The 25,755-nt window shown below is 38.4% G+C and overlaps 1 protein-coding gene across 15 annotated transcripts in view; it reads left to right on the top strand.

Annotated features, from left to right (window-relative positions):
• Positions 1–25,755, top strand: part of LMBR1 (limb development membrane protein 1) — a 211,748-nt gene that overhangs the window by 120,118 nt on the left and 65,875 nt on the right. For 12 of the 15 annotated variants that reach the window (XM_077997817.1, XM_015135372.3, XM_077997815.1 and 9 more), the window contains 4 exons: positions 69–195; positions 687–755; positions 1,644–1,708; positions 7,060–7,132. In XM_077997817.1, coding sequence (XP_077853943.1) covers positions 69–195; positions 687–755; positions 1,644–1,708; positions 7,060–7,132 — 334 coding nt within the window. The remainder of the gene's footprint in view (positions 1–68; positions 196–686; positions 756–1,643; positions 1,709–7,059; positions 7,133–25,755) is intronic. The other 3 variants (XM_077997816.1, XM_077997809.1, XM_077997818.1) reach the window with 1 other exon arrangement.

Raw genomic sequence — 25,755 nt, 5'->3', positions numbered from 1 at the left:
AGGCAGAAACCTTATTGTTCATGAAGTGAAGTAAAATACTAAAATTATATTTCTACTATATTTTTCAGGGAATCCGGGCCCGCATTTTAGAGACTCTGGTCATGCTTCTTCTTCTTGCATTACTCATTCTTGGGATAGTGTGGGTAGCTTCAGCACTCATTGACAATGATGCTGCAAGCATGGAATCTTTATATGGTATGGATTTCCTTGTTTTAGCCAGTTTCTTTACTGGAAACTATAGTTTGGGATATAATTACACACTCAATTTTAAAAACATTTAAATAATTCTTTGTATAGTTAACAAAGATGTTTGATGTTAATTTACAGAATTAAGAAATCTTTAGGTATCTTTATCTAAAAATGAAGTTTTATTTCTTTTATATGTGAAGAATAAGTAAGCAGCTTTTCAGATTTTCTGTTGTTGTTGTTAATTGGTTTCTGTTCTTCAAATTCCGTGGAGACTTTTTTTCTCCCTCCAAACAGGTTTTGCTAAAGGGTTACTTCTTGGTTTTCTATTTTAGATCTTTTTATTGTACAGTTTAGAAATTATATGGCTTAAACTCAAATAGGCAATTACAATGTGTACGTGAGGTGTAGTCAGCCTCTATCTTATCGTAAGATAGATTGATTGTATCTTAATGTGCAATATTTTGGATTTGTTAAAATATATTTACTTTTTTTAATAGATCTCTGGGAGTTCTATCTACCCTATTTATATTCCTGTATATCATTGATGGGATGTTTGTTACTTCTCTGTAAGTATTTTTCAGACTTAATAGAAGAGTAGAGTTGTCCTTATTCTGGAAAATTCAGGGAAGTTTTCTGATGAGATTTCTTAACTATTTGGAGATTTTTTTGAGTTCGCCTTAACTATTTTTATTCAAATAAATTTTGATAAATGGAAACTTTGAAATAATAAGATGCTTTTATTGTTCTCTAAGGAAAGCCTCTTCTACCGGGTTGTAGAGTGAGACAGACGGACAGACACACACACACACTCACACACTTTCACTCACACACTCACACACAGTCATACTTACATACACTGACACACAAACCGTATGCACACTCATACACACATGCCATACCCTCATCCCCATACCTGTCATAATGCTAGATTCTACTTTTAAATGGAAATGGTAGAATTATTATGATAAGTTCATGGTTTTTTAAAAGTTTGTTTTGTTTTACTTAAAGCATCACAGCCTATCTCAGGGATGTTATAAGTAGATAAATGTAGTTTAAAGGACTTAAGACTATGGTTGTCACCTTTAGATATTCTTGTTTGTTTCTCAGTCCTATTAATACTTGAAATTTAACCTGTTCTTTACTCATTTTTCTTTATTTTAACCAAAAGTATTTTAAATTATTCAACTGCTAGAATCTTGAATATTATTCTAAGCCTTTTTTTGTTGTCACATATCTTTCAGAGCTAATTACACCTATCCTCGTCACAGGCCCCCTCTAGCTTGTTTATTGATGATGGTGAAGAGTCCTCTGACAAAACACTAGAATCTCAGTTGGAGAGAATAATGTTCTTAAAATGATAATCTTTGAATTTCCCTTATTTTTACGGTCTAGTTGTTTATCTCTCCAAGCTCTCTAATGTCGCTTTCTGTCTTTTGGTGATCTTATTTCTGCAGTGTGTACACCAGTTGGCCTTTCTCGTATGTTCACAGTGATGGGTCAGTTGCTAGTGAAGCCAACAGTAAGTATTTAATTATAAATCATTTTGTTTATTAAATAAATGTGTTACATTTGAGCATCTTTTAGATTGTGAGCTAGCACTTAGAAATAGAAGAATATTTTTTGTACATTTATCACTCAAATTGTTGTTTTATTAAGTTTTTTTTTAATAGAACTTTGGTTAAATTTCCAATCTTTGGAAACCAAATTTGGTTTTGCTTTTAAAATACTACCTATAGGCGCACAGGTAAAAATTCCTCTAGCAAATTTTAGGACAAAATTTACAAATAATTACAGGTATTTTAGGTGTCCATTGCCTAATATCAAAAAGTACCTTGATTTTGTTTCAGAATTTACATGTATGCTTTAATTTACAAAACAGTTATATTTCTGAAAATTTGCCTGCATATTATGTCTCGATTAATTGAACCATACTTTGCCTTTAATCTTAGAAACACTATATATTAGTTTTTAAATGATTTTCAGTTGATTGTAATTCTAATGATTTGTCGCTTTCTTTGGTCTCTATTTTGTCAGATATTTAATTATATAAAAATGATTTCTTAGCTACACCTAGGAAATTTGTCACTTACTTTCATGGATCCTCATTGCCTGTGAACTCAAGTGTAAACTACTTACATGTTACAAAGCCTTTCACAGCCTGGTCCACGCTAAGTTTTCCTCTAGCTGTCCCTCTGTTTACTGTCACTCTAGCTCATGAGCGAACTTGCTGTGCTCTGAATAGGCTTTGTGCATTCTGTCTCCAGGACTGTCTCTTTCCCTCCAAGGCCTCTTACCTGCTCCAGCCACCTAGCAGCCTCCTGCGGCCTAGCTCAAATATCAACTCCGCTGTCTACATAGCTTTGAACCTTGCCTTGCTTCTTCAAGGACAAATAATTAAACTCCTTTCTTTGCCTTTCTCATGTTCCCTTTTGTTTCTGTCACTAGTAATACTTACTAAATCGTTATAGTTATGTGTTTGTCTTCCTTGTCATGATTCATTTAGGGAAAATACTGAGGAAGTGTTACAGGGGATATACTTTTATTTTAATAAATGCTTGCTTAATTTTAAAAATCATAATACTTTTATATTTTAAAGATAAAGTTTAATTTTTTATTTATAAAAAATGCATAAATACATTTTACAAAAAGTATATAAATGTTGTAAACATACTTGTGTGCCACACACGTGCTGTCAAGTCATGGAATTCCTTTCCCTTGTAAGGAGGTTCTGTGACACTGCATTCCTGCATTCATTTAGTTCCTTCCTACATTTGTTGTTGTTTGTTTGTTTGGTCTTCTCTCTCCTTTTCTGCTTCCTGACCCCTAACTATAGGCAAATGTTTAAAGTTCTATCATTGGTCAAAATTTCTATTAATGCCCTGCTCCTAAACCATCTTGCCATTTCCACATCACTTTTAAATGCCTCATTCTAATGAGGAAAAGACAATGGAAACAAATTATAGTACATTTTAAGTGCTATAATTGAATAACCCATGGAGCTGAAAACTCAACGTATATAAAATGAAACTACTTACTTAGGTCCCTTCCCCAAGCTAATTTTTCCCCTTAACTTGTCTCTTATTAATGTTAAATATAGTGAACCCCAAGTTTCTCTTCAAAGAATCAGTATGTCAGTATGTTCAGCTCTCTTCTTCTTTGATTCTCCATTTTAAAGTTTAAATTCCTGGTTCTGTTTTCCCCCTTGCCTCTAGTTTCAGTAAACAACTTTCCCACCAGTCCTTATCAGTAGTTCACATCTGTTCCCTGGTCACCTGCTCCATCCTGACTCACCCCTGGTCACCTTCTTTGACCTGAGTCACTCCAGGTCACCTGCTCTGACCTAAGTCACCTTTAATTACCTGTTCCTAACCGTCCTTCCCACCAGACTAGTCACCCCGCCGCTCTGGCTCATACCCCTGCTCTCTTTAAAATAGCCAGTCGGAATTAGCTTAGACTGTGTGTTCCAACCCTAGCCAATAGGGGAGCGACACAGCAGTAGGGCCCCGTGTCAGGAATAAGAACTCCTTCTCCTCCCCTGTCCAGGTGTGCTCTCGCCATTACTCCATTTGCGAGTCTCACCCTTCTGTAGAAATAAAAATTGCCTTGCTGACAAAATTAATGTTTGGGTGCTATTTCTTTGTGGCACCGGGGAACAAGCATTTTGCATTTCTAACATTAACAGTGTCTTCAGAGTCTTATCTTTGTTTCTTTTCTCGTTGGTAACATTCAATAATAAAGATTATTTATTGAGTAATTGAGTGTATTGTATATGCTAGCAATAAACACTGTATTTTACACACATAATTTCATTTTATCCTGATGACAAACCTGTAAGTTAGATAGTGTTATTCTTATTTTACGGCTAAACTAGTGCCATTTTGGGAAGATTAAGTAGCTTGTACAAGATCAGAGATCTATGACGGGGCAGAATGTGAACCCAAGAGGCTGGTTTCAGACCAGAGGCTGCTCTGCTATTCTATTTGGCTGTAAGCTCCAGCGCTGTAAAACCGCTTTCTTGCCAAGTGGACTTTGTACCCCTCCACTTCTGTGTTTTGCTTACAGTTTCCTCTGATGGAAATGCCTTTCTTTTGGTAATTTAAGCTGTCAGATAAGATGCTGCTATGCTACTACCATCAAAAACACTGGCCAAAACTTTTTTCTCTCCATCTGGGAATAGTTTTTCTTCCTTTGAACTTTTGTAATGTTTTATTTAAGCCATCATTATGACTTTCACAAATCTTCTAATTATTTTTTTAATTCATCTGGTCTCTTCTGCTACACTAGAATATAAGCCGTTTGAGGTCAAGGACTATGTCTTACCCATATTTAAGCCCCCATTAGCCCATAGTAGTTGAGTATAGGCTTTGAAGGCACGTAACATTTCTTTGGTAACCCTGTTTCTTGGAATATAAAATGGAGATGAGAACAGTCTGTTTTTCATAGGAGTGTTGTAGAAATCAAGGAGGATGGTGCTCATAAGCACTTAACACAAATATATGTGTGTTGTTCACATTGCCACTGCATCAGTCTATTATGCATTGGTATAAATCTGAGACTGAGTAATTTACAAGGAAAAGATGTTTATTTGGCTTATGGTTCTGCACGCTGTACAAGAAGCATGGCACTGGGACCTGCCTCTGGCTAGTGCTTCAGGAAGCTTCCGATCATGGCGAGAGTTGAACGAGGAGCATTTGTGTCACAGGGCAAGAGAGGGAGCAGGCGAGAGAGAGGTCCACACTCTTTTGAACAACCTGCTGTCATGTGAACAAATAGAGCAAGAACTCAGTTATTACTGTATGGTCAGCACCAAATCGGTTATTCATGAGAGATCCACCTCCATGACCTAAATACCCCCCTGGTCCCACCTCCAATACAGGGGATTAGATTTCAACATGAGGTTTGGAAGGGACAAATAGCCAAACTACATCAGTCACGCATTCACCTAAGACATACCAGTGGTGATAAGTAATTCTTGGATGATTTGCATAAGAAAGATAAAAATCATTTTGTACGCGTTAGACCTTCAGTAAAAAATGTCAATTCTGATCCAGATAGTAGAAAGTGAAGAGAAGTGTTGATGGGAAAGGAACATCGGATGATGGCCCCCAAGGACCTGGTCCCAGACATGTGGGTTTTCTCTGGGATTCCTCTCCCCTGACCCGTTGCATCCAGTAGACCCTCTCTGTGTAGCACTCTTTCTCCTCAGGAGTAGCATTTTCAGCCTACATGTTCCCTCTTTGGACAGGGCTTGCTGGCTGGCCATTTAGGTGTCCCTTCCCCTTTTCTTCCTATTGCTTTCTTCCTCATAGGATGGTCATTCTTTGTCATTATTTGTTTGTATATTTATTTGTTGATTACTGTTGATTATTATTTTAGTATTTATTTTTTCTCACCTTCCAAGTCAGGCTTCTCAAGGATCAAGTTGATATGTGTGCCAGTGATGAGTTCAGTGCTAGGTCAGAGGGGACCGTAAAGATTTGTTGAAAGGCTGGGAATTATTGGATTGCTTCAAATAAATTTCACACCAGCTGTATAAATTTGACATCTGACAGGGATTGCATGATTTGAAAATCTGTTTTCTGAAAATACTTTAAAATCTGAAAGGAGACGTATATATGGTTTCTATCTTTTTGTCCATTAGCTCCTCACAGTTTATTTTTTTGCTGAGTGTAAGTAGTTTGAAGGTGAAGATATGGAACACTGATAGCAGCTCTAGACTTCTTTCAGATTTTCCCTACAGCTAGGAAGATAATAGGGATCCTCTCAGAAGGATAGCTATGTTAACAAAACTAGAATTAAATCAATTTTAGGTTTTTTAACAATGCAGACAATATCCCATACAATTGGTAAATTATTAGTGTGGTTTTTTTTTTTTTTTTTTTGAACTACTGTTGTATAACTTGGTTTATATGTAAACATACCCCTTCTCTAGATTTTGATCTATTGGATGATTTTGATAATACCAATCTTTAATATTCATGGAGCGTTTTTAGTACGTATAGATGATATAAATGGAAAGTATTGCATGTTTCTGATATAGTTTATGGATTTCTTGTTGTAGACATTATGTAGGTAAATGTAAATGAGAAAACAAATGTTGGACTGGGTGTCTGTTCCTTCTATCTCTAAAATATTGGCTTGGGCGTGTATTTACTGTAGTTATTCACCGTAATTAGTTTTTTGACTGTTTAAAATTGATACATGTAGGCCGGGCATGGTGGCTCATGCCTATAATCCCAGCACTTTGGAAGGCTGAGGCAAGCAGATAGCCTGAGGTCAGGAGTTCAAGACCAGCCTGGTCAGCACGGTGAAACCTGTCTCTACTAAAAATACAAAAATTAGCTGAGCATGGTGGTGTGCGCCTGTAGTCCCAGCCACTAAGGAGGCTGAGGTGGGAGGATTGCTTGAACCCGGGAGGCGGAGGTTGCAGTGAGCTGAGATTATCATGCCACTGTACTCCAGCCTGGGCAACAGAGTGAGACTCTGTCTCAAACAAACAAATAAACAATAAATAAATAAATAATAAAAAAACTCATACATGTAACCCACATCTCAGAATGTCACTAAAAAACCCTAAAGTTCATACATTTGTTGGCCATTGAGAAGAGTTCCTTAGTTTAATCCCTTAAACTTTAAAAATATCCAATTTAAATGTATATAGGGTTTGTGATAACTTTTGATGTGGTTGGTTATATACTAAAGTATTTATATTTAATTTGTAAATAAAATAGTTGGAGCTTTTTTATTTTGGGTTCTTAGAAATTTGAATGAATACATTATCTAAAATAAATAGACCAAATAGCCTAAATGGTCTCATAAGCATTAGTTTTATAACGTTGCATTGTTGAATAGTTTTATCTTTAAATTTAGATTCTTGAAGACCTGGATGAACAGATTTATATCATTACCTTAGAGGAAGAAGCACTCCAGAGACGACTAAATGGTATGTATATATTACATATTTAGACTGGGATAAAAAAAACTCTTTAATTTCAAAAAGATAGATAATTGAAGGGAAAAAATATAAACCTCTCTGTATCTTGTGCTGCTACAAGAGGAGGACACTTTAGAGTAACAAAAGAACTTCCCTGGTGAAGCGAGGTTTATTGCAGACCCTGGCTGAGATGAACTGTAACCGAGCAAGACCCATTCTTTGTGAGACTTTGGCCACTGAGGGACTAGGCACCTCTCTACTGCCAACTGTGTTTATGTTTCAAGCATATGACTTTAAAGTTTAATTTTTAATTACTGATCATTTTTGAGGAACCAATGAAGAAAAGAGTTAATGATATAGTTTAACAGATAGTATAGGTACATTTTCTTTAATTTTACTTAAGTAATTTTCAAATGTTGAAAAACCAGTTTCCCGCCAACAAGATTAGATAATTAATAGCTAACTGCATTTCAGAAACATGATTCAAGAGTAGGTATAAAATAGAAGGTTAGTTTATGAAATACTGAGAAATAGGTAGATACCTACTTTCTTCAGTTATAAACAGTGAATGTAAATCATCACCCCAAAAGTGTTCATAATATTTTAGAGCTTTTGTCTTAGATCCAAGAATTTCAGTTTGTATCTGTTCTAGAGGGTTCTTGTCAGTAACATTCTATAATTTGATACAGATAAACTTTTAGACTGGAACTACATATGTTTTTTATTCTTCTAACTTAATTAAAACTACTTTCATATTTAAACCTGTTTAATTTCAGAGATATAAACTTTAGTCAACAATGTCAGCTTTATAAAGTTTCCTTAAAGCAGTGAATATTATAATAAATGTATCCTATTTGGATAACCATGCTGCTGTGCAGTGAGCCTGCCTGCGTGGTGAAGAGTATGTGTCAAGCTGCTGCCTGCCTGCCTGCCTGTGGGATGGTTTCAGCCTCAGGCAGCCGCCGCTTCTGTTTCACAGATGAGGAGGCTGACACCAGGAAGAGTAAAATGTAGCCCCCCATGAACTGAAGAACTTGAATTGACTTCAGTCAAAACAAAACAAAATCCAGAAATACAGCCTTTCTCACTTTCCCCTTCCACGGCAGGAAAAATAAAAAAGGCCTTTCTAGAATCTTTATAAATCCTCTGGCTCCTCCAGTTTAAAAGTGGCTGACCATATGTAAAGAAGTGGAAAAGGAAACCCTTGCTAGATGGCTGAATGTCTCATAAAATGAAGCCAAGCCACAATCAGTAAAAACACCGCCCTGGCGTCGAAATGTTACAGAGAAGAGACGGATGGACCTGGGGAGGAGGGTGGATGGGGGGACAACTAATACTAAATTAATTGTTTTACACACCATTTTGGTAGGCCGTGCACTATTTATGATCCGTTTGGTAGATTGTCTGAAATCTTTTCAGTGAAACTCTTAAGTGATATGTTAGGATAATTATGATTTTGCTGTTTGCTGCTGGTTAGCCACTGTGGACTATTTCAGGTGGAAAATAAAGAGCTAAATGATTTATGTTAATAACATAAATGGTTCTGTGGCAAAATGGACATTTTGACTAATACAGATTAAGAATCGTGAGCTTCGGTAGAGTATGCTTAGAAATATGTGTAGGAAAGCAAGACAAAAAATCACGACTCACCATTTCTTAAGAAAATAGAAATAGGAGGTTAGTAAGATAAACCATCCCCCTGGATTTTATTTAATCTAGTATTATGACTATTGTGTTTTGTTATAACAGTTACTCTGTTTTAAATTATAAAACAAAAGTAAAGTGTTTATTGTTTTACTTTTGCTAGTAAAAAGAATTCCAGAATAATGAGAGTAAAATACTTTTTTAAAAATACAGATTCCTTTGCTGATTTATCATAGAGTTCCTGGCGGTGCTTTCTTAGTGTGTGTTGGAATACGTAGTGTGCATTGCAGGAATCTTTGGGATGTCAGCGTGGCTTACTCTGAGCGCCGTTGTACAGTTATGGGAAAAAACATGACAGCCAGCACCAAGAAGTGCTTCACTGTAGAAATAACACTACTTTTTTTTAAAGTAACATGAGTTATTGTGTTAGTTATGATATTGCTGGAGTTGAATTTTCATGCCTGGTTTTAAAAATAATCAGTATAGCTTTGTGTTGGAATGCCTGACTGTGACTTCTCACTTGTTTATTTGACACTTGATGGTGCTATAGGTATAAAGTTATTGGGAGGTTTTGTTCCTGTTAATATTGTTATTGTTTCATGGAATGTTAGTAAAGTAAAGCAAAGCTGTGTGCTGTGGTAATGTTAATTGGTATCCTGAGTAAGCCATCCTGTTATCAGCCACTCTCTACCCTTTCTCTTTCCCTGTTTGCTTATTGCACATCTTAATTAAGCACTAAATACTGTGCAGATGAATTAAGATGCTGAGTCTGAAGATCATAGGCTAGTTGACTGAAGAAGAGGAGAAAAAAGGACAAGAATTTATAGATTTTTATCTAGTGCTTAACTACTTGAAAAAAGGAATAGAGAGGAAAGAGTTCTGTGTTTCTGAGACAGGAGGGAGCCCCAGAGCACCTGTCGTTTGGCCAAGACAGCACCTCCCTCATGTCCCTGTTGTCATGGCAGGAGTAGAGAGATGTCCACAGAACTCAGTGTGATCTCGGCAGGCCGCCTCCCCCTTCCCCGCAGCACACAGCCTCCCCTCTGCCATCTGCTTTGGGACTGTCAGGACTAATGGGTACATTTTGTCTGTCACTCCTCTTTATCATGGTGAGCACATGGAACCCAGAACATCCAGACTCCTTGCACCCTGGACTCTGCCCCCCGTCTCTATACGTCCCATTTCTGACCTGATTTTCCACTTTCCTCTAGCTTCTGAAACTTTCTGCTTGTGCCATTTGGAACTGAGAGTTAACTCATGAACAAAACCCCTGTATCTTCAACTGCCACTTTCTTGCTCGGAGAAACTTGGCACACGTTCCTGCCACCCGCTTATGTGATGGCTCGCTTCTACCCACATCCCTCATTTGGCTGGTCCTGGAGTTTGAGGAGGTGCCCTCCTGCTCCCTTTTACTACTCTCCAGCACTTTGGATCTCATGTCGTCAGACCGTGACCTAGTCCTGCCATTTGCTCACCTCCCAGGCCTTTTCTGCTCCCTGCTGGAGGATTTTTGCTCCTCGTTTCTAATCCTTCTCTGATTCTGTGCCTTTTTCGTGGTGATTTTGTGTCTGTGCGTGTGTCCTTCCCATCACTCCGGGACACTCCTTCCCTGCCCCTGTGGTCGTCTGCCTCACCCGCTCGTGCCTGTGACATAACCCACTCAAGTTCTTTTGCATAATCTTACAATGAAGCATCCTACTCTCCACCTACCACTTCTTTTTCCAGTTCACTTCTTCTAGCACTCCCATTTCCTACAATTCTTCAGTGTGGAGATTTAACATGCCCTGATCCTAACACCTTTTTCTCACCTCCCCTCCATCATTCCCCCATCCCCCTACTTCCTTGCACAGTTTACATTCCTGGGCTGTTGTTAGAATTAGTCCTCTGCATACACTCTTAGCTCCCTTTCGTGGTCTTGCTGGATTGTAGTGGAACCAGTGAAACCCGAGCCTTCATTCTGCTTTCCTCTCAGTGTTCTGTGCTCTCACTCCTGGCTGGCTGACTGACCCTCCTGCCTGGCCTTCCTTTATATATGTGACCAGTATCCTAAATTAACTTTACATTCTCCTAGATGACTTTATTCTGTCTTTTCTTCCCTCAGATCTTCACCATCCTTAATCTCCACTGGTGACCTTGTTTTCTATTTTCTTAAGAAAATAGAAGCAATCATAAGAGAATTTTCACAAGCTTTTTCCTTCATGCCAACCCACCTCCCTGCAGCTCCCTTCACACCTGCTGCCTTTTCCCTTGATGCTGTGGCTGAATTGTCTGTGTGCTTGGCTAATGCCAGCGCTCCCCTGGTGCCCTGGAGTCCATCTCTTCTTGCCGATTCAAGGACACGATCTAGCAGTTGTACTCTTTCTGTCTGTCTCTCTGTCATGATCCAGTTTTTCCCCAGCTGGATCCTTTCCATCGGCATAAAGATATGCTATAATTTTCCCAGAAAGAGACAGAGGAAGGAATCTGCCTTGACCCCATATCTCCTCCAGCTCACCACCCATTCCTTTGGTCTTCATGGCAAAGCTCACAAGAGTTGTGTGCTCATGGGTTTCACATTTTGTTTTGAAACTCACTCTTGCTTCTACTGTTCCATGAAATGCCATGGTCAAGTTGGTCTGTGACTTCATAGTGCTTATCTTACTCTCTTTCCTCCTCGAAATATCTTTTATTCCACTTAGTTTTCAGCTCACCATACTTTCCTGTTCCTTTTATTTAATGGGCTGCTTTTTTCTCAATCTACTTTTCTAGCTTTTCTGTGTCTGTAACTTCTTCACCTGGAAAGTCTTATGCCTCCATCCTTCAAATTCTCTATTTGCTTTTACTCCCTTGTTATTTCATCTGGTGTCATGGCTTTAAATACCCCCTATAAGCTGTGACCTCTACTCTGAGCTTTGAACTTAAAGATCTAACTGTCTAGTGGACATTTCTGTTTGGATGTCCAATAGGCATCTTAAACATATGTCCAAAGTAAACTCAAGATCTTACTCCCAGATTTTGCTTCTTTTGCCATCAACCCTTCTCTACAGGTGACAAATCATTCTTCCAGGTACTCAGGCCAAATCCTTGGAGTCTCCTTCTCTTAATTCCCATATGGATTCCTTCTGCAAAGCTGTTGGCTCCAGCTTCATAACAGCTCCAGAATCTGACCATGCCTCATCACCTGTGCTGCCACCACCCTGGTTTGGCAGCAGTCACCCCTTGGAGAGGTTTCTGTGGTAGCTTCCTAATGGCTTCCATGCATATCTGTCCTGGGCCTAGTGAGTCAGAGAGAGTCTCTGACAATGTGAGTCAGATCTTCCCACTTATTTGCTCCAAGTCCTCGGATGATGGTTTCTGTTTCAGTCTGGATAACAGCAAGAGTCCTTGCAGTGGCTGCTCACTCCTGCCCCATGTCTGATGCCTGCTGTCTCTTCACTCTTCCCCCACTGAGCCCCTTCCCTTGCGGCATTTTTATTGTGTTTCCGGCCACCTTGTCTCTTCCAGGTCTTTACCTAAATACCCTTTCGTGGAGCTTTCCCACACTCTGGAGTGAGCCTTGTGGATATCGATTGTATCACTAAGTCCTGCCTCTGCTCTACGCTTCCCCTTTCCTGCATTATTTTTTTTCTGTAGCAGTTTTTACTATCTCACATGTTAAGCCTTTTAGTAAGTATATTGCCTGTCTCTCCACACTAGAACATGAACTCCAGGGATTTATTTATTTAATTATATTGATTGAGACAAGGTCTCACTCTGTCACCCAGGCTGGAGTGCAGTAACACAATCACAGCTCACTGTGGCCTCCACCTCCCAGGCTCAGGTGATCCTTCCCCTTTAGCCTCCTGAGTAGCTAAGACTACAGGCGCCCACCACCATACCCGGCTAATTTTTGTGTTTTTTTGTAGAGACAGGGTTTTGCCCAGGCTGGTGTCAGACTCCTGGGCTTAAGTGATCTGCCAGCCTTGGCTTCCCAAAGTATTAAAATTACAGGTGTGAGCCACTGCACCTGACTGGGGCAGGGATTTTTGTAAATTACAGGTGTGAGCCACTGCACCTCACTGGGGCAGGGATTTTTGTTAGTTTTCTTTCCCTCTGTAACCTGATTCTATAATGTTGCTAGACACATGGTGGATATGTGGTAAACGTGTGTCCCATAAGTAAATTAATAGATGAAAAACGCACATGATGGAGAGTTGTCATTTTACCGTAGAAGTGAAGAAGGAAGAGAAAGTAAAATTTGGTGACAAGACCAGACAGAATCACTTGGAGAGATTTCTTAGGAAGGCCCATAGTGGAGACTGCCAAGGACACACCAAAGTTGAGGGACAGGAAGACCATATGCATTGGAGTGTTAGTGAAGAGGCTGAAAGAAGACAGTTTTCCCCTTACTGTTTTGGCCATGGAGTATGAGTAATTAAGAACCATTTCTACTCCAACACTCCTAAAGAGTAGCGCAACAGAAAATCCCATTACATTAATTGTGGTAGAAAACCTTTTGTAATTCCTTCCCAGCATGAAGAGGATACACACACACACACACACACACACACACACACACACACACACACACACAGACACTTAACATGTTTAAATGTTTAAGTAATGCAATGGCATTAATTGAAATAATTAGCATTTGTGTGTGTATAGCCTATGGGTATACTGGGTAACTTTAGAAGTAGTACCATAATGAATAGAAATTATTTTTTGTTGTTTAAGTTCAAAACCTCTGGAGTTCTTTTAATTTATTTTAAAATATTGTAGTCTTTGAAGTTAATAGTTCAACTCAGTTTCTTTAGACACTATTTTCATCTTCATGATAAAAAGTTAGTGTATCACTTCTTATAGCAGTTACTTTCTGCTTGATTCTAATTTTTTCAGTGGTTCACGCCTATAATCCCAGCACTTTGGGAGGCTGAGGCAGGCAGATCGCCTGAGGTTGGGCGTTCAAGACCTGCCTGGCTGGCATGGTGAAACCTGGTCTCTCTTAAAAATACAAAAATTAGCGGGTGTGGTGGCAGGTGCCTGTAATCCCAGCTGTTTGGGAAGCTGGGGCAGGAGAATCGCTTGAACCTGGAGGCGGGGGTTGCAGTGAGCCGAGATTGCGCCATTGCACTCCAGCCTGGGCAACAGAAAGAGACTCCATCTAAAAAAAAAAAAGTCCTTGCCATTGAAGCTTGTATTAATTAGTTAGCCTTAAGAGCACAGATGATATTGTTGTTTCATTTTTGCTGGGTGTCAGATTGCAATCCTTTTTATCCTGAAAGATAAAAATAAAGGGATTGAAAAAAATCAAGACATGTCTTACACAAGCTTTTTGTGGAGCTTGTGACCTGTCAGAAGCACTTAATGTCATCATCAGTCCTTGAATCTTGCTGTTTATAACCAAGTTGAATTTGCCAGGAAATTTTATGAAGGTGCCAAAGCTGACGGTGGCATGTAGGGTTGATTCTTTAGAGTGGTTGCTTCTTTAGACTATATTAGAGTAGTATTCTGTCAGAGGCATTTTCAGTTATCATTGGCAAGGTGATTTGCTAAATTGGTCTTTACATTCTTTCATATAACACACTTAATGATATATGAAAGCTCACGTCAGATTTTCTTCTGTCCTCTAAATTACTTTCATCTTGGCTTCCTCTAGGCATTCTTCTAGGTTCTGGCAATGACAATCCTATAAATACTATTTGCTGTTAGTTACATCACTGAAGGGAGAACATTTTGAATTTATCAGACTCTGGGCCACTTTGAGACATGTCTGATATTAGCGTGAAAGTGATCAAATATCATCAAAAAACATTTGTGTCCAAGGATCTGAAATGGTCAGATATTCCTTGTTATAATTTATTCAGCTTCTTGGGCTCTTTAATCACAATTTATGACAATAAAATGCGGCCCCAAGAAATGATGTTTTTCCAAGATAAAATGAGGTGACTGCCAGAGAATATGCTAATATAAAATCAGTAAATGAGGAATGCTTTGGAATAATAAACTATAGAATGAGTTAAATATCATATATTTTATGAAATATATATATAGAGAGTTGTATAAAAATGATCCAAATTGGCTGGGTGCAGTGGCTCACGCCTGTAATCCCAACATTTTGGGAGGCCGAGGCAGGTGGATCACCTGAGGTCGGGAGTTCAAGACCAGCCTAGCCGACATGGTGAAACCCCGTCTCTACTAAAAATACAAAATTAGCCGGGCGTGGTGGCGCATGCCTGTAATCCCAGCTACTCGGGAGGCTGAGGCAGGAGAATCACTTGAACTTGGGCAGCAGAGGTTGCAGTGAGCCGAGATCATGCCAGTGCACTCCAGCCTGGACAACAGAGCGAGAGTCCACCTCAATAAAGAAAAAAAAAATCCAAATTTGTGTAATAGAAGATGAATTTAATATGTCCGAGCTGCTTTCTCAACTACAACCTAGATAGATGATGGTATTCCCAATAGTAGCTTATATAAACATAAAGGTTTAAAAATTATCTTAACGTCTTAACTAGTTTAGATCTAGTAGCTTATATCTAAAGTAGAAAAAGCCAAACCATTGTTTTAATTGTACACAGCATTATATAATGTTGCTAAAGTTGATTGTTTAACAATTTCTATTTTGCAGTCATTAATAATGAAAGTATATTTGCATTTTCACAGTTGTGTTGGATCTCAAAAGCCTCACATTACTAGGTCAATAGCCATAATTTTGTGGATATGTCAGAAGTAAAAAGAAACTATTATTTTAATAATTATTAGCAGTACAAGTGGAATAGACGTAGATACAGAGTCTCTGAGTGTATGGGCTACTCTCTCCTTTGTAGACAGTAACAGTGTTAGTCCATGTTGAAATAGATACGTTAGAGATTTGAATGTCCTGGCTTCGGTTTTCAAATGCTTTCTGGAGTTTGCCTAATCAGCGTTAGCCCTGTGGTGTACAGTAAGTAGTGTTTGCTTAGAGAGATGGAAACTGTTTGCTCTGTGAATTATTAGGAGATTTGGGCTTTAACAACAAAGTTGTTTGCCTAAGTGATTAGAAATAATTTATAGTATTTGAGTGACCTCACATTCTTCGTGATAGAGATCACTTTGGTCAAATTTAAAGTAATAAGTATAATCAAATTTTTAAAGAGCTTCTTGGATAATATTTTCTAATCAAACTTTTTTTTGGTTATATGCTAAATTAAAAGTTAAATGTGACATCAATCTGTTTATGTTAGAGGTATCTACTTCCAAATAGTATTCATTATGAGACTAAGTTTAGGACACTGAATTGTTTAGGGAGATAATTGTATTGCACCAATTATTTGAAGGGCTTGCATATCTAATTGGAAATTTGTATTTGTTTTAAAAAATACATTTTATATTTTAAATTAAATACTTAGTATCTCTACTTTTATATATGAAGGCTGTCTTATATATTAAGAAAGTTATAAGGACAGCTTAGTTATTGAATAAATACTGGACTTTGGGAAATTCTGTTATCTTGGAAGCAAAATATTTTTAATACCACACTAGTTTTTCAGCTTAAGAATAAAGCTGGGAAAAGTTGCCTTCAGCTATTAGTTTTCCTGAATCCAAAGAGACGGGTGGGGCAGGATCAAAAATACTTATTTGATCAAAGTTATTGGCTCTGAAGTTATTCTTACCTATGTAAGAAAGATGAAAGGTGTTGTTTTTATTGCATGTTAGTAACAGTGTAATTTTGAACTAATTGGTGTTGAACTGCCAATCACCTAAGGGGAATGCAAATAGATACTCTTACAATTTCCTTTGAGGTAGTGAAATCTTATGTTGGGGCTGGAAGGAAAACAGAATAATACCATTAAATTGACCTTAAATGAGCTGCTTTGTGGTTTTCTTGGAGAATCCCTTTTTATTTCTCATGACTTGTCCAAACAGGTTTTGTCTACCAGTTTGACTTATTGACTAGACAATGCCGACACTGGACATTTTAGATTCATCTGGAAATAAAGTAATGATAATACAGTCCCTCAGGATATTTTAAAGTTTTGGTATAACTTAAATCCACATAGTACCTCAGGATTTGTTAAATTTTTGGTATAACTTAAATCCACATAGTACCTCAGGATTTGTGAAATTTTTGGTATGACTTAAATCCACATAGTACCTCAGAATTTGTTTCCAATATGTCATAATTTCTTACAATAGTCATTGTTTCCTTCTGGTCATTTATAATGAAATATTTACTCAAAAAAGCTTACATTTCTTCCTTAAGTATTGCTCTATTATAATAAAGGGTGGCCTTGTCCTTGAATAATGTGTCATCCCAGATGAATCTAGTCGTTTAATAAAAGTATGATTTAGTTGAGGCCAACAAGAATGTAGTTTTGATTTTTATATTCATGTCAGTCAGTATTAAATAATTACCTATTGTGTGCCTAGTATTATATCACCTGCAAATAAAAGCACAGCATTTCAGAAATGCCATTTTAGTTATTTTCCTTTGAAGAATCATACATTGAGTGGTCTAGACATTTGTGCTGAGCTCTGTAAACATACCCACAAAATAGGCATTTTTGTCTTTTCACTTAATTTCACATTGGCAGCAGGAATACTGTCTGTTCTGATGTCCATTCTCTTCCGAAATTCTGAATACTCATGAGCTGATTTTTTTTTTTTTTTGAGACAAAGTCTTGCTCTGTCGCCCAGGCTGGAGTGCAATGGCCGGATCTCCGCTCACTGCAAGCTCCGCCTCCTAGGTTCATCCCATTCTCCCGCCTCAGCCTCCCGAGTAGCTGGGACTACAGGCGCCCGCCACCTCGCCCGGCTAGTTTTTTATATTTTTTAGTAGAGATGGGGTTTCACTGTGTTAGCCAGGATGGTCTCGATCTGCTGACCTTGTAATCCTCCCGTCTCAGCCTCCCAAAGTGCTGGGATTACAGGCTTGAGCCACCGTGCCCGGCCTCATGAGCTGATTTTTTCTAGCCTTCAACTGGTTACTAGAATAATAGATCTTTGCATGAATGAGGAATGAATGTAGTTTGGAATTGTATTTCCAGTCAATGAAATATAGAAGTTAAATGAGCATTAATTACAGATACACAGTTTAATTGATAAAGAATGGAGATAAAAGTAAAATATATTTATTACTAAGACTATTATGTAGTTTAAACTTTGATTCAAAGACACCTGAAAATCTTACAGAGCTGTGCTTTCTGTAAATCACATTATATGGAAATGCTCATTCATTATGTAACTTAATTGCTTCCCCCTTTGCTGTGGCTGCCAGAAACTCAAAACTAACTTTGTAATCAAAGTTTAGTAGCTTATGTCACATGACCTGAATATTTCTATACTAGCTTCATCCTTCCTCTCATAAATATATCAATCATATATTAACAAGTAAAGTGATTAAACTCAGGAAGTCTGAAAATGCTATATAACGTTTCAGTGGATTTGAGACCTCAGGGTCTTCGAAAGGGAGGGTATTTGATTGCTGTCTCTTCAGTGATGGGCAGAAGTGAGCAAGGAGCTGCAAAGGGGATGGATTTACTTCTCCTAGAAACCTGGGATAAGACTGGAATTTTGTGATTCCCCAAAGGGGCTTAGAAAAAGAGGCCTCTGAATTCCCTTAGTGAGATTGCATTTGCCCCTGTGTCTGATGTTGCTGGCCTTGTGTTGTTGTTCTGAATCCTCCTTTCAGTCTCTACCTTTGAGAAAGGACCATTCTTTGCACCTAGAGAGACCCAGTGAGGTTTCCTCCTCCTAAATCGGTTTTTCTGGCCAGTTGGTCCCTAGTCCCTAGGAACAGAATTGAATTGCTATACCTTTTAGCTGGTTTGTCACTGTTCGAGGGAGTGTCTGACTTATGAGAGATGAAGGGAACAACAGAGGTGGATAGAGAAAAATTACCAGTTGTTTAAGGTTGAGTGAAGAAGACCAAGATGAATATCTAGAACAAGTGGTTCCCACTTGAGTTACCAGTTAATGGGAGAGACAAATAAGAATTCATACCTAATTCTCAGAAGTAGTTAGAACGTCCAAGGAAATGTCATTAGAACAGAAAAAGGCTGATACTGAGAACTTGAAAAAAATGAAAAGCTTAATAGACAAACAAAAAAAAGAAATAGTCCTTGTGGTAGTCAGAATAATGGTTTCCTAAAGATGTCCAAAGCCTAATCCCCAGAACTTGTGAATATGTTACCTTACATGGCAAAAGGGACTTTGCACATGGGATGAAGTAAAGGATCTTGAGATTATTCTGGATTATGGAGTGGGCCCACTATAATCACAAGAGTTGGTGTAAGTGAAGGCTGAGATGGTCAGAGAAGGAGACATTGGTAATGGAAGAAGAGGTTGGAGTGACTCAAGGAAGGGACCATGAGCCAAAGAATGCAGGTGGCCCCCAGGGGCTAGAAAAGACAAGGAAATGGTTGCTCCCTTAGAGTCTCCAGAAGAATTGCATTCCTGCTAACACCTTGATTTTAGGACTTCACACTTCCAGAACTGTAAGACAATAAATTTATGTTGTTTTAAGCCAGAAACTTTATGGTAGTTTGTTGCAGCAGCCATAGGAAACTAATATAGTCCTTCAAAAATTGAAGTAATCATCTGGCAGAATCAAGGGGAAGAACTATTTTGTGTCACACACCAGAAGTACAAAAAGAAGGCAACTATTAATGAAAAATAGACATGAAGTGAAGAGCTAAGATACTGATGTAAATAACAGGCATCTAAAAGGAGAAAAAAGAACAAGTAGGAAAAGAAGGTAATTAAAAAGTAGAAGAAAATATCAGTGAGCTTAAGAAAGACTTGAATTCAGGTTAAAAGGCCACAGACTCCTAGGCAAGATTATTCAATGGAAAAAAAGATCTGGATTTAGTTTGTAAGATTCCTAAATTCCGAAAATAATGGAGAAAGAAAAAGCCCTTACAAACTTTCACATAGAAAAATTCCAGACAAAGAAGAGAGAGATCAACATCAAGCTTCCCATTTGCAACCTGCTGCTGGTTGCTGACTAGTACCTATAGTTGTAAGGGAGGAATAAAGACTGCAGTTAAAAACTCAGCTGAGTGTGGGGCGTGCACCGATAGTCCCTGCTACTCGGGAGGTGGGATTATAAGCTTGAGCCCAGAAGTTCGAGTCTGGCCTGGGCAATAAAATAAAGTGACCCTGTCTCTTTAAAAAAAAATTCATATATTCCCAAAGATGTCATTCATCTGTTACGCATTCGCTCATTTGTTTATTTTATATCTGTATATTGAGCATCTAATTTGTGCCAAACACTATTTTAGCTTCCATATTGAAGGAAACATTTGGTAACAGTCTTGAACTAAATATTGTTAAAACTGTCGCAGCAAGATCCAGGAGTTGGGGGCATGGGTGGGCAGCGATGAGAGAATGACTAAAGTGTTGTGAGAGCTTTACCTTGGTGTGGGGTTACTCAGAAAAGCATCCCTGTGGGGCTAGGACTGTGTGATGCTGATATTATAATGAAAAGTATATCTAAATATGAGTATTAAAAATGGGAAATAACCATTGAACTGCCAAATCAATATGAGGAAAAAGGATAAACAAAAGTTTCACTTTTGTTTATGAAGAAATAAAGAGCAAATTAAAATGAGCAGAAATTACAAAGTTACATAAAAAGAGAAAGAGCACTAGACTTCCTGTTAAGTCAACTTGTGGATGGCAGTACTTTCAGTCCCTTGATGTCACTGTCTGGCCTCTGAGCCCAAGCCAAGCCATCGCATCCCCTGTGACTTGCACGTATATAAGCCCAGATTGCCTGAAGTAACTGAAGAATCACAAAAGAAGTGCAAATGCCCTGCCTCGCCTTAACCATGACATTCCACCACAAAAGAAGTGAAAATGGCCCGTCCTTGCCTTAAGCGATGATATTATCTTGTGAAATTCCTTTTCCTGGCTCATCCTGGCTCAAAAAGCTCCCCCACTGAGCACCTTGTGACCCCCACTCCTGCCCGCCAGAGAACAACCCCCTTTGACTGTAATTTTCCTTTACCTACCCAAATCCTATAAAAGGGCCCCACCCTTATCTCCCTTCGCTGACTCTCTTTTCGGACTCAGCCTGCCTGCACCCAGGTGATTAAAAAGCTTTATTGCTCACACAAAGTCTGTTTGGTGGTCTCTTCACACGGACACGCATGACAGTCACTGTTGAGCTGCTGGAAAATCCTCTTTGAAGTTTGCTCTGTGTCTAAACTTCTAATTATATGAAATTATTTCCTCATTTTTAAACTCATTTGGGTTTAGTTTTCTGATTCAGTATATAGTATCCTAATAGATACACCCCCTTTTTACAGATGAAAACACTGAGGTTCAGAGAGGCATAAACCTAAAAGGATGAGAAGTTGAGAGGAGAAAATCACAATAAAATTTTTGAATTTAAAAGACCTGAGAAAACTTAGCAGACTTGAGTAACCAGTTTCACAGACCCAAGGAAGCTAAATCCTAAGCCATTTGTGCATGATTTATACCCCAGTATCCACAAAAGTCTCAAAAAAGTGGCACCACCAGATGAAGTAGAATGAGCTACTTCATAAGAGAATTGATTGGAAATCCTGTTTATATAATGGTTTGATCCCCACATCTTTCGCTCCATTGAAGATACCAGTGTTCTAAAGGTTTGTATCATGAGGGGATGTTGAATTTTATCAAATGCTTTTCAGTATCAAATGAAATGATCATATGGGTTTTGTCCTTCATTCCATTGATACGATGTATCACATTGGTTGATTTGTGTATGTTGAACCATCCTTGCATCTCGGATAAATGCCACTTCATCACGAATGATGTTTTTAATGTGTTGTTGAATTTGGTTTGCTAGTATTTTGTTGAGGATTTTTGCATCAATATTTATCAGAGATGTTGGTCTGTAGTTTTCTTTCTTTGATATGTCTTGGTATCAGGGTATTACTGGCCCCTTAAAATGAATTTGGAAGTATTTCCTCCTCCTCTGTTTTTCAGAGTAGTTAGAATAGGATTGTTATTAGTTCTTTTTTACATGTTTGGTAAACTTCAGCAGTGAAGCCATCAGGTCCTGCGGTTTTCTTTATTGAGAGACTTTTTATTACAGGTTTGATCTAGTTACTTATTAATGATCTGTTTAGGTTTTAGATTTCTTTGTGGTTCAATCTTGGTAGGTTGTATGTGTCTAGGAATTTGTCCATTTTTTTCTAGATTTTCCAGTGTACTGGCGTGTAATTACTCACAGTAAATACTAATGATCCTTTGAATTTCTGTGATGTCAGTTGTGATGTCTTCTTTTTCATCTCTGATTTTGTTTGGATCTTCTCTTTTTTTTCCTGGTCTGGCTAAAGTTTTGTCAACTTCAAAACAACTTTTTGTTTCATTGATCTTTTGTATTCATTTCAATTTTATTTATTTCTGCTTTGATCTTTATTATTTCTTTTATTAATTTTGGGTTTCGTTTGATCTTGCTTTTCTAATTCTTTAAGATGCATCGTTAGATTATTTGAAGTTTTTTCTCTTTTTTTATGTAGGCACCTGTAGCTATAAACTTCCCTCTTAGTGCCGCTTTTGCTGTATCCCATAGGTTTTGGTATACTGTGCTTCCATCATCATTTGTTTCAATAAAGTTTTCAATTTCCCCCTTAATTTCTTCATTGACCCACTGGTCTTTCAGGAGCATTTTGTTTAATTTCCATGTGGTTGTATAGTTTTGAAAATTCCTCTTGTTGATTTTTTGTTTTATTCCATTATGGTCAGAGAAGATGCTTGACATTATTTCAATTTTTTGAATGTTTTAAGACTTGTGTTGTGACCTAACATATGGTCTATCCTTGAGAATGATCCATGTGCTGAGAAGAAGAATGTTTGTTCTGATATCCATTAGATGAAATGTTCTGTAAATATCTGTTAGGTCCATTTGTTCTACAGTACAGATTGAGTCTGATGTTTCTTTTTGATTTTCTGTTATTGGAAGATCTTTCCAATGCTGAAAGTGGGGTGTTGAAGTCTCTAGCTGTTACTGTATTGAGGTCTCTCTTTCCCTTTAGCTCTAATAATATTTGCTTTATATATCTGGATGCTCCAGTGGGTGCATATATCTTTATAATTGTTATACCCTTTTGCAGAATTGACCCCTTTATCATCATATAATGACCTTCTATGTCTCTTCTTACATTTCTTGTCTTGAAATCTATTTTTCTGATTTAAGTATAGCTACTCCTGTACTTTTCTTGTTTCCATTAGCATGGAATATCTTTTTCTATACCTTTATTTTCAATCTATGTGTATGTGTACAGCTAAAGTGTATTTCTTGTAGGCAACAGATAATTGGGTTTTGCTTTTTTATCCATTCAGTCACTATGTCTTTTGATTGGAGAGTTTAGTTCATTTACATTCGGTGTTATTATTGATAAGTAAGGACTTCCTCCTGCCATTTTGTTATTTCTTTTCTCGTTGTTTTGTATAGTCTTCTCTTCTTTCCTTCCTGTCTTCCTTTTAGTGAAAGTTATTTTCTCTGGTGGTAGGATTTAATTTCTTGCTTTTTATTTTTTGAGTATCCATTTCAATTTGATGTTATCATGAGGCATGCAAATACTATCCTATAACCCACATTTTAAACTGAGGGCATTTTAACACATTGCAAAAAACAAACAAGCAAAAAGAAAACTAGTACAAACTCTACACTTTAACTTATCCCCGCACTTTTAAACTTTTTGTTGTTTCTTTTTATGTCTTACTGTACTGTCTGTGTCTTGAAAAGTTGTTGTAGTTATTATTTTTGATTGGTTCATCATTTAATCTTTCTACTTACGATAAGAGTAGTTTACACACTATAATTACAGTGCTATAATATTCTGTGTTTTTCTGTGTTTACTTATATTACCAGTGAGTTTTGTATCTTCAGGTGATTTCTTATGGCTCATTAACATTCTTTTCTTTCTGATTGAAGAACTCCCTTTAGCATTTCTCGTAGGACAGGTCTAGTGTTGATGACATGCCTCAGGTTTTGTTTGTCTGGGAAAATCTTTATTTCTCCTTCATGCTTGAAGGATATTTTCACCAGACATACTATTCTAGAGTGTAAGTGTTTTCCCCTCAGCACTTTATACATGTCATGGCACTCTCTCCTGGCCTGCAGAGTTTCCACTGAAGTCTGCTGCCAGGTGGATTGGAGCTCCACTGGATGTTTCTTGTTTCTTTTCTCTTGCTGCTTTTGGGATCCTTTCTTTATCCTTGACCTTTGGGAGTTTGATTATTTGAGGTAATTGTCTTTGAGTTAAATCTACTTGGTGTTCTATAACCTTCTTGTTCTTAAATTTTGATATCTTTCTGTAGGTTTGGGAAGTTTTCTAACATTCTCCCTTTGAATAAATAAACTTCCTGCCTCTCTCTCTGTCTTCTCTTTGCTGACAATAACTCTTAGATTTGCTCCTTTTAGGCTATTTTCTAGATATTGTAGGCATGCTTCATTCTTTTTGATTCTTTTTTCTTTTGTCTCCACTATGTATTTTCAAACAGCCTGTCTTCAAGCTCACCAATTCTTTCTTCTGCTTGATCAGTTCTGCTGTTAAGAGACTCTGATGCAGTCTTTAGTTTGTCAGTCACATTTTTCAACTCTAGAATTTCTGCATGATTCTTTTTTATTATTTCAATCTCTTTGTTAAATTTATGTGATAAAATTCTGAATTCCTTCTCTGTATTATCTTGAATTTCTTTGAGTTTCCTCAAAACAGCCATTTTGAATTCTGTCTGAAAGGTTATATATTTCTCTTTCACCAGGATTGGTCCCTGGTGCCTTATTTAGTTTGTTTGATGAGGTCATGTTTTCCTGGATGGTCTTGATACTTGTGGATATTCGTCAGTGTCTGGGCATTGAAGAGTTAAGTATTTATTGTAGTCTTCACAGTCTGGGTTTGTATGTGCCTGTCTTTCTTGGGAAGGCTTTCCGGATATTCAAAGGAACTTGGGCCCCAAGCCCAATAATGCTGTGGTTCTTGCAGACTAATGCCTCAGTGGGTTTAGATAAGATCCAGAAGAATTCTCTGGATTACCAGGAAGGGACTTGTTCTCTTCCCTTACTTTCTCCCAAACAAATGGCATCTCTCTGTGCTGAGCTTCCTAGAGCTGGGATTGGGGTGATGCAAGCACACCTGTGGCCACCACCACTGGGACTGCGCTGGGTGAGACCTGAAGCCAGCACAGCACTGGGTCTCACTCAGAGTCCACTGTAAACATTACTTGGCTACTGTCTGTGTTCTCTCAAGGCCCTAAGGCTCTACAATCAGTAGTTGGGGAAGCCAGCCAGGTTTGTGTCCTTCCCTTCAGGGTGAAAAGTTCCCTCAGAGCCAGGGCAGGTCCAGAGATGCTGTCTGGGAGGCGGAGTTTGAAGTCAGAAACTTTAGAAATCTAGTTGGTGTTCTGTTTTACTGCAGCTAAAGTGGCCCTCAAACCACAAGACAAAGTCCTTCCTCCTCTTCCCTGCTCCTTCCACATGCTCCCACCACTACCAGCCCACGGGGAGTTCTGCCAGGCCACTGCCAATGGTCACTTAATGCTCAGAAGCTCTGCAGTCAGTTTGTGGAGAATGTTGCCAGGCCTGGGACTCACCCTGAAGGGCAGCGGGCTCCCCTCTGTCCTGGGGCAGGTCTAGAAATGCTGTTCAATAGCCTAGGCCTGGTTTCGGGGGCCCCAAGAGCCCACCTGATACTCTACCCCACTGTGGCCAAGCTAGTACCTAGGCTGCAAGGCAAAGGACCCTTGACTTTTCCCTTTGCTTTTCTCAAGCAGAAGCAGTCTTTCACTGTGGCTCCCACAGCTGGGAATCTGCTGCATCAGACCTGGAGCCAGCGTGTCTTAGAGTCTCCCCAAGGCCCATGGCATACTAGCTACGTGTCACTCCTAGATCTTTGGGGCCCAAGGGCTCTTTAGTCAGTAGGTGATGGATCCTTCCAGAACTGAGTCCCTTAAAAGTAGCAGGTTCCCTTCTGGCCCAGGGTGTGTCTAGAAACATCATCCAGAAGTTAGGTCTTAGAATGGGGCCCTCATGACTGTGCCCAGTACCCTATTGTACT

Source organism: Macaca mulatta, chromosome 3 (assembly GCF_049350105.2).
Source record: "Macaca mulatta isolate MMU2019108-1 chromosome 3, T2T-MMU8v2.0, whole genome shotgun sequence".
Taxonomy (NCBI): Eukaryota; Metazoa; Chordata; class Mammalia; order Primates; family Cercopithecidae; genus Macaca; species Macaca mulatta.
Note: the sequence above shows the minus strand (reverse complement) of the source record. Positions and strands in the feature narration are given on the sequence as shown.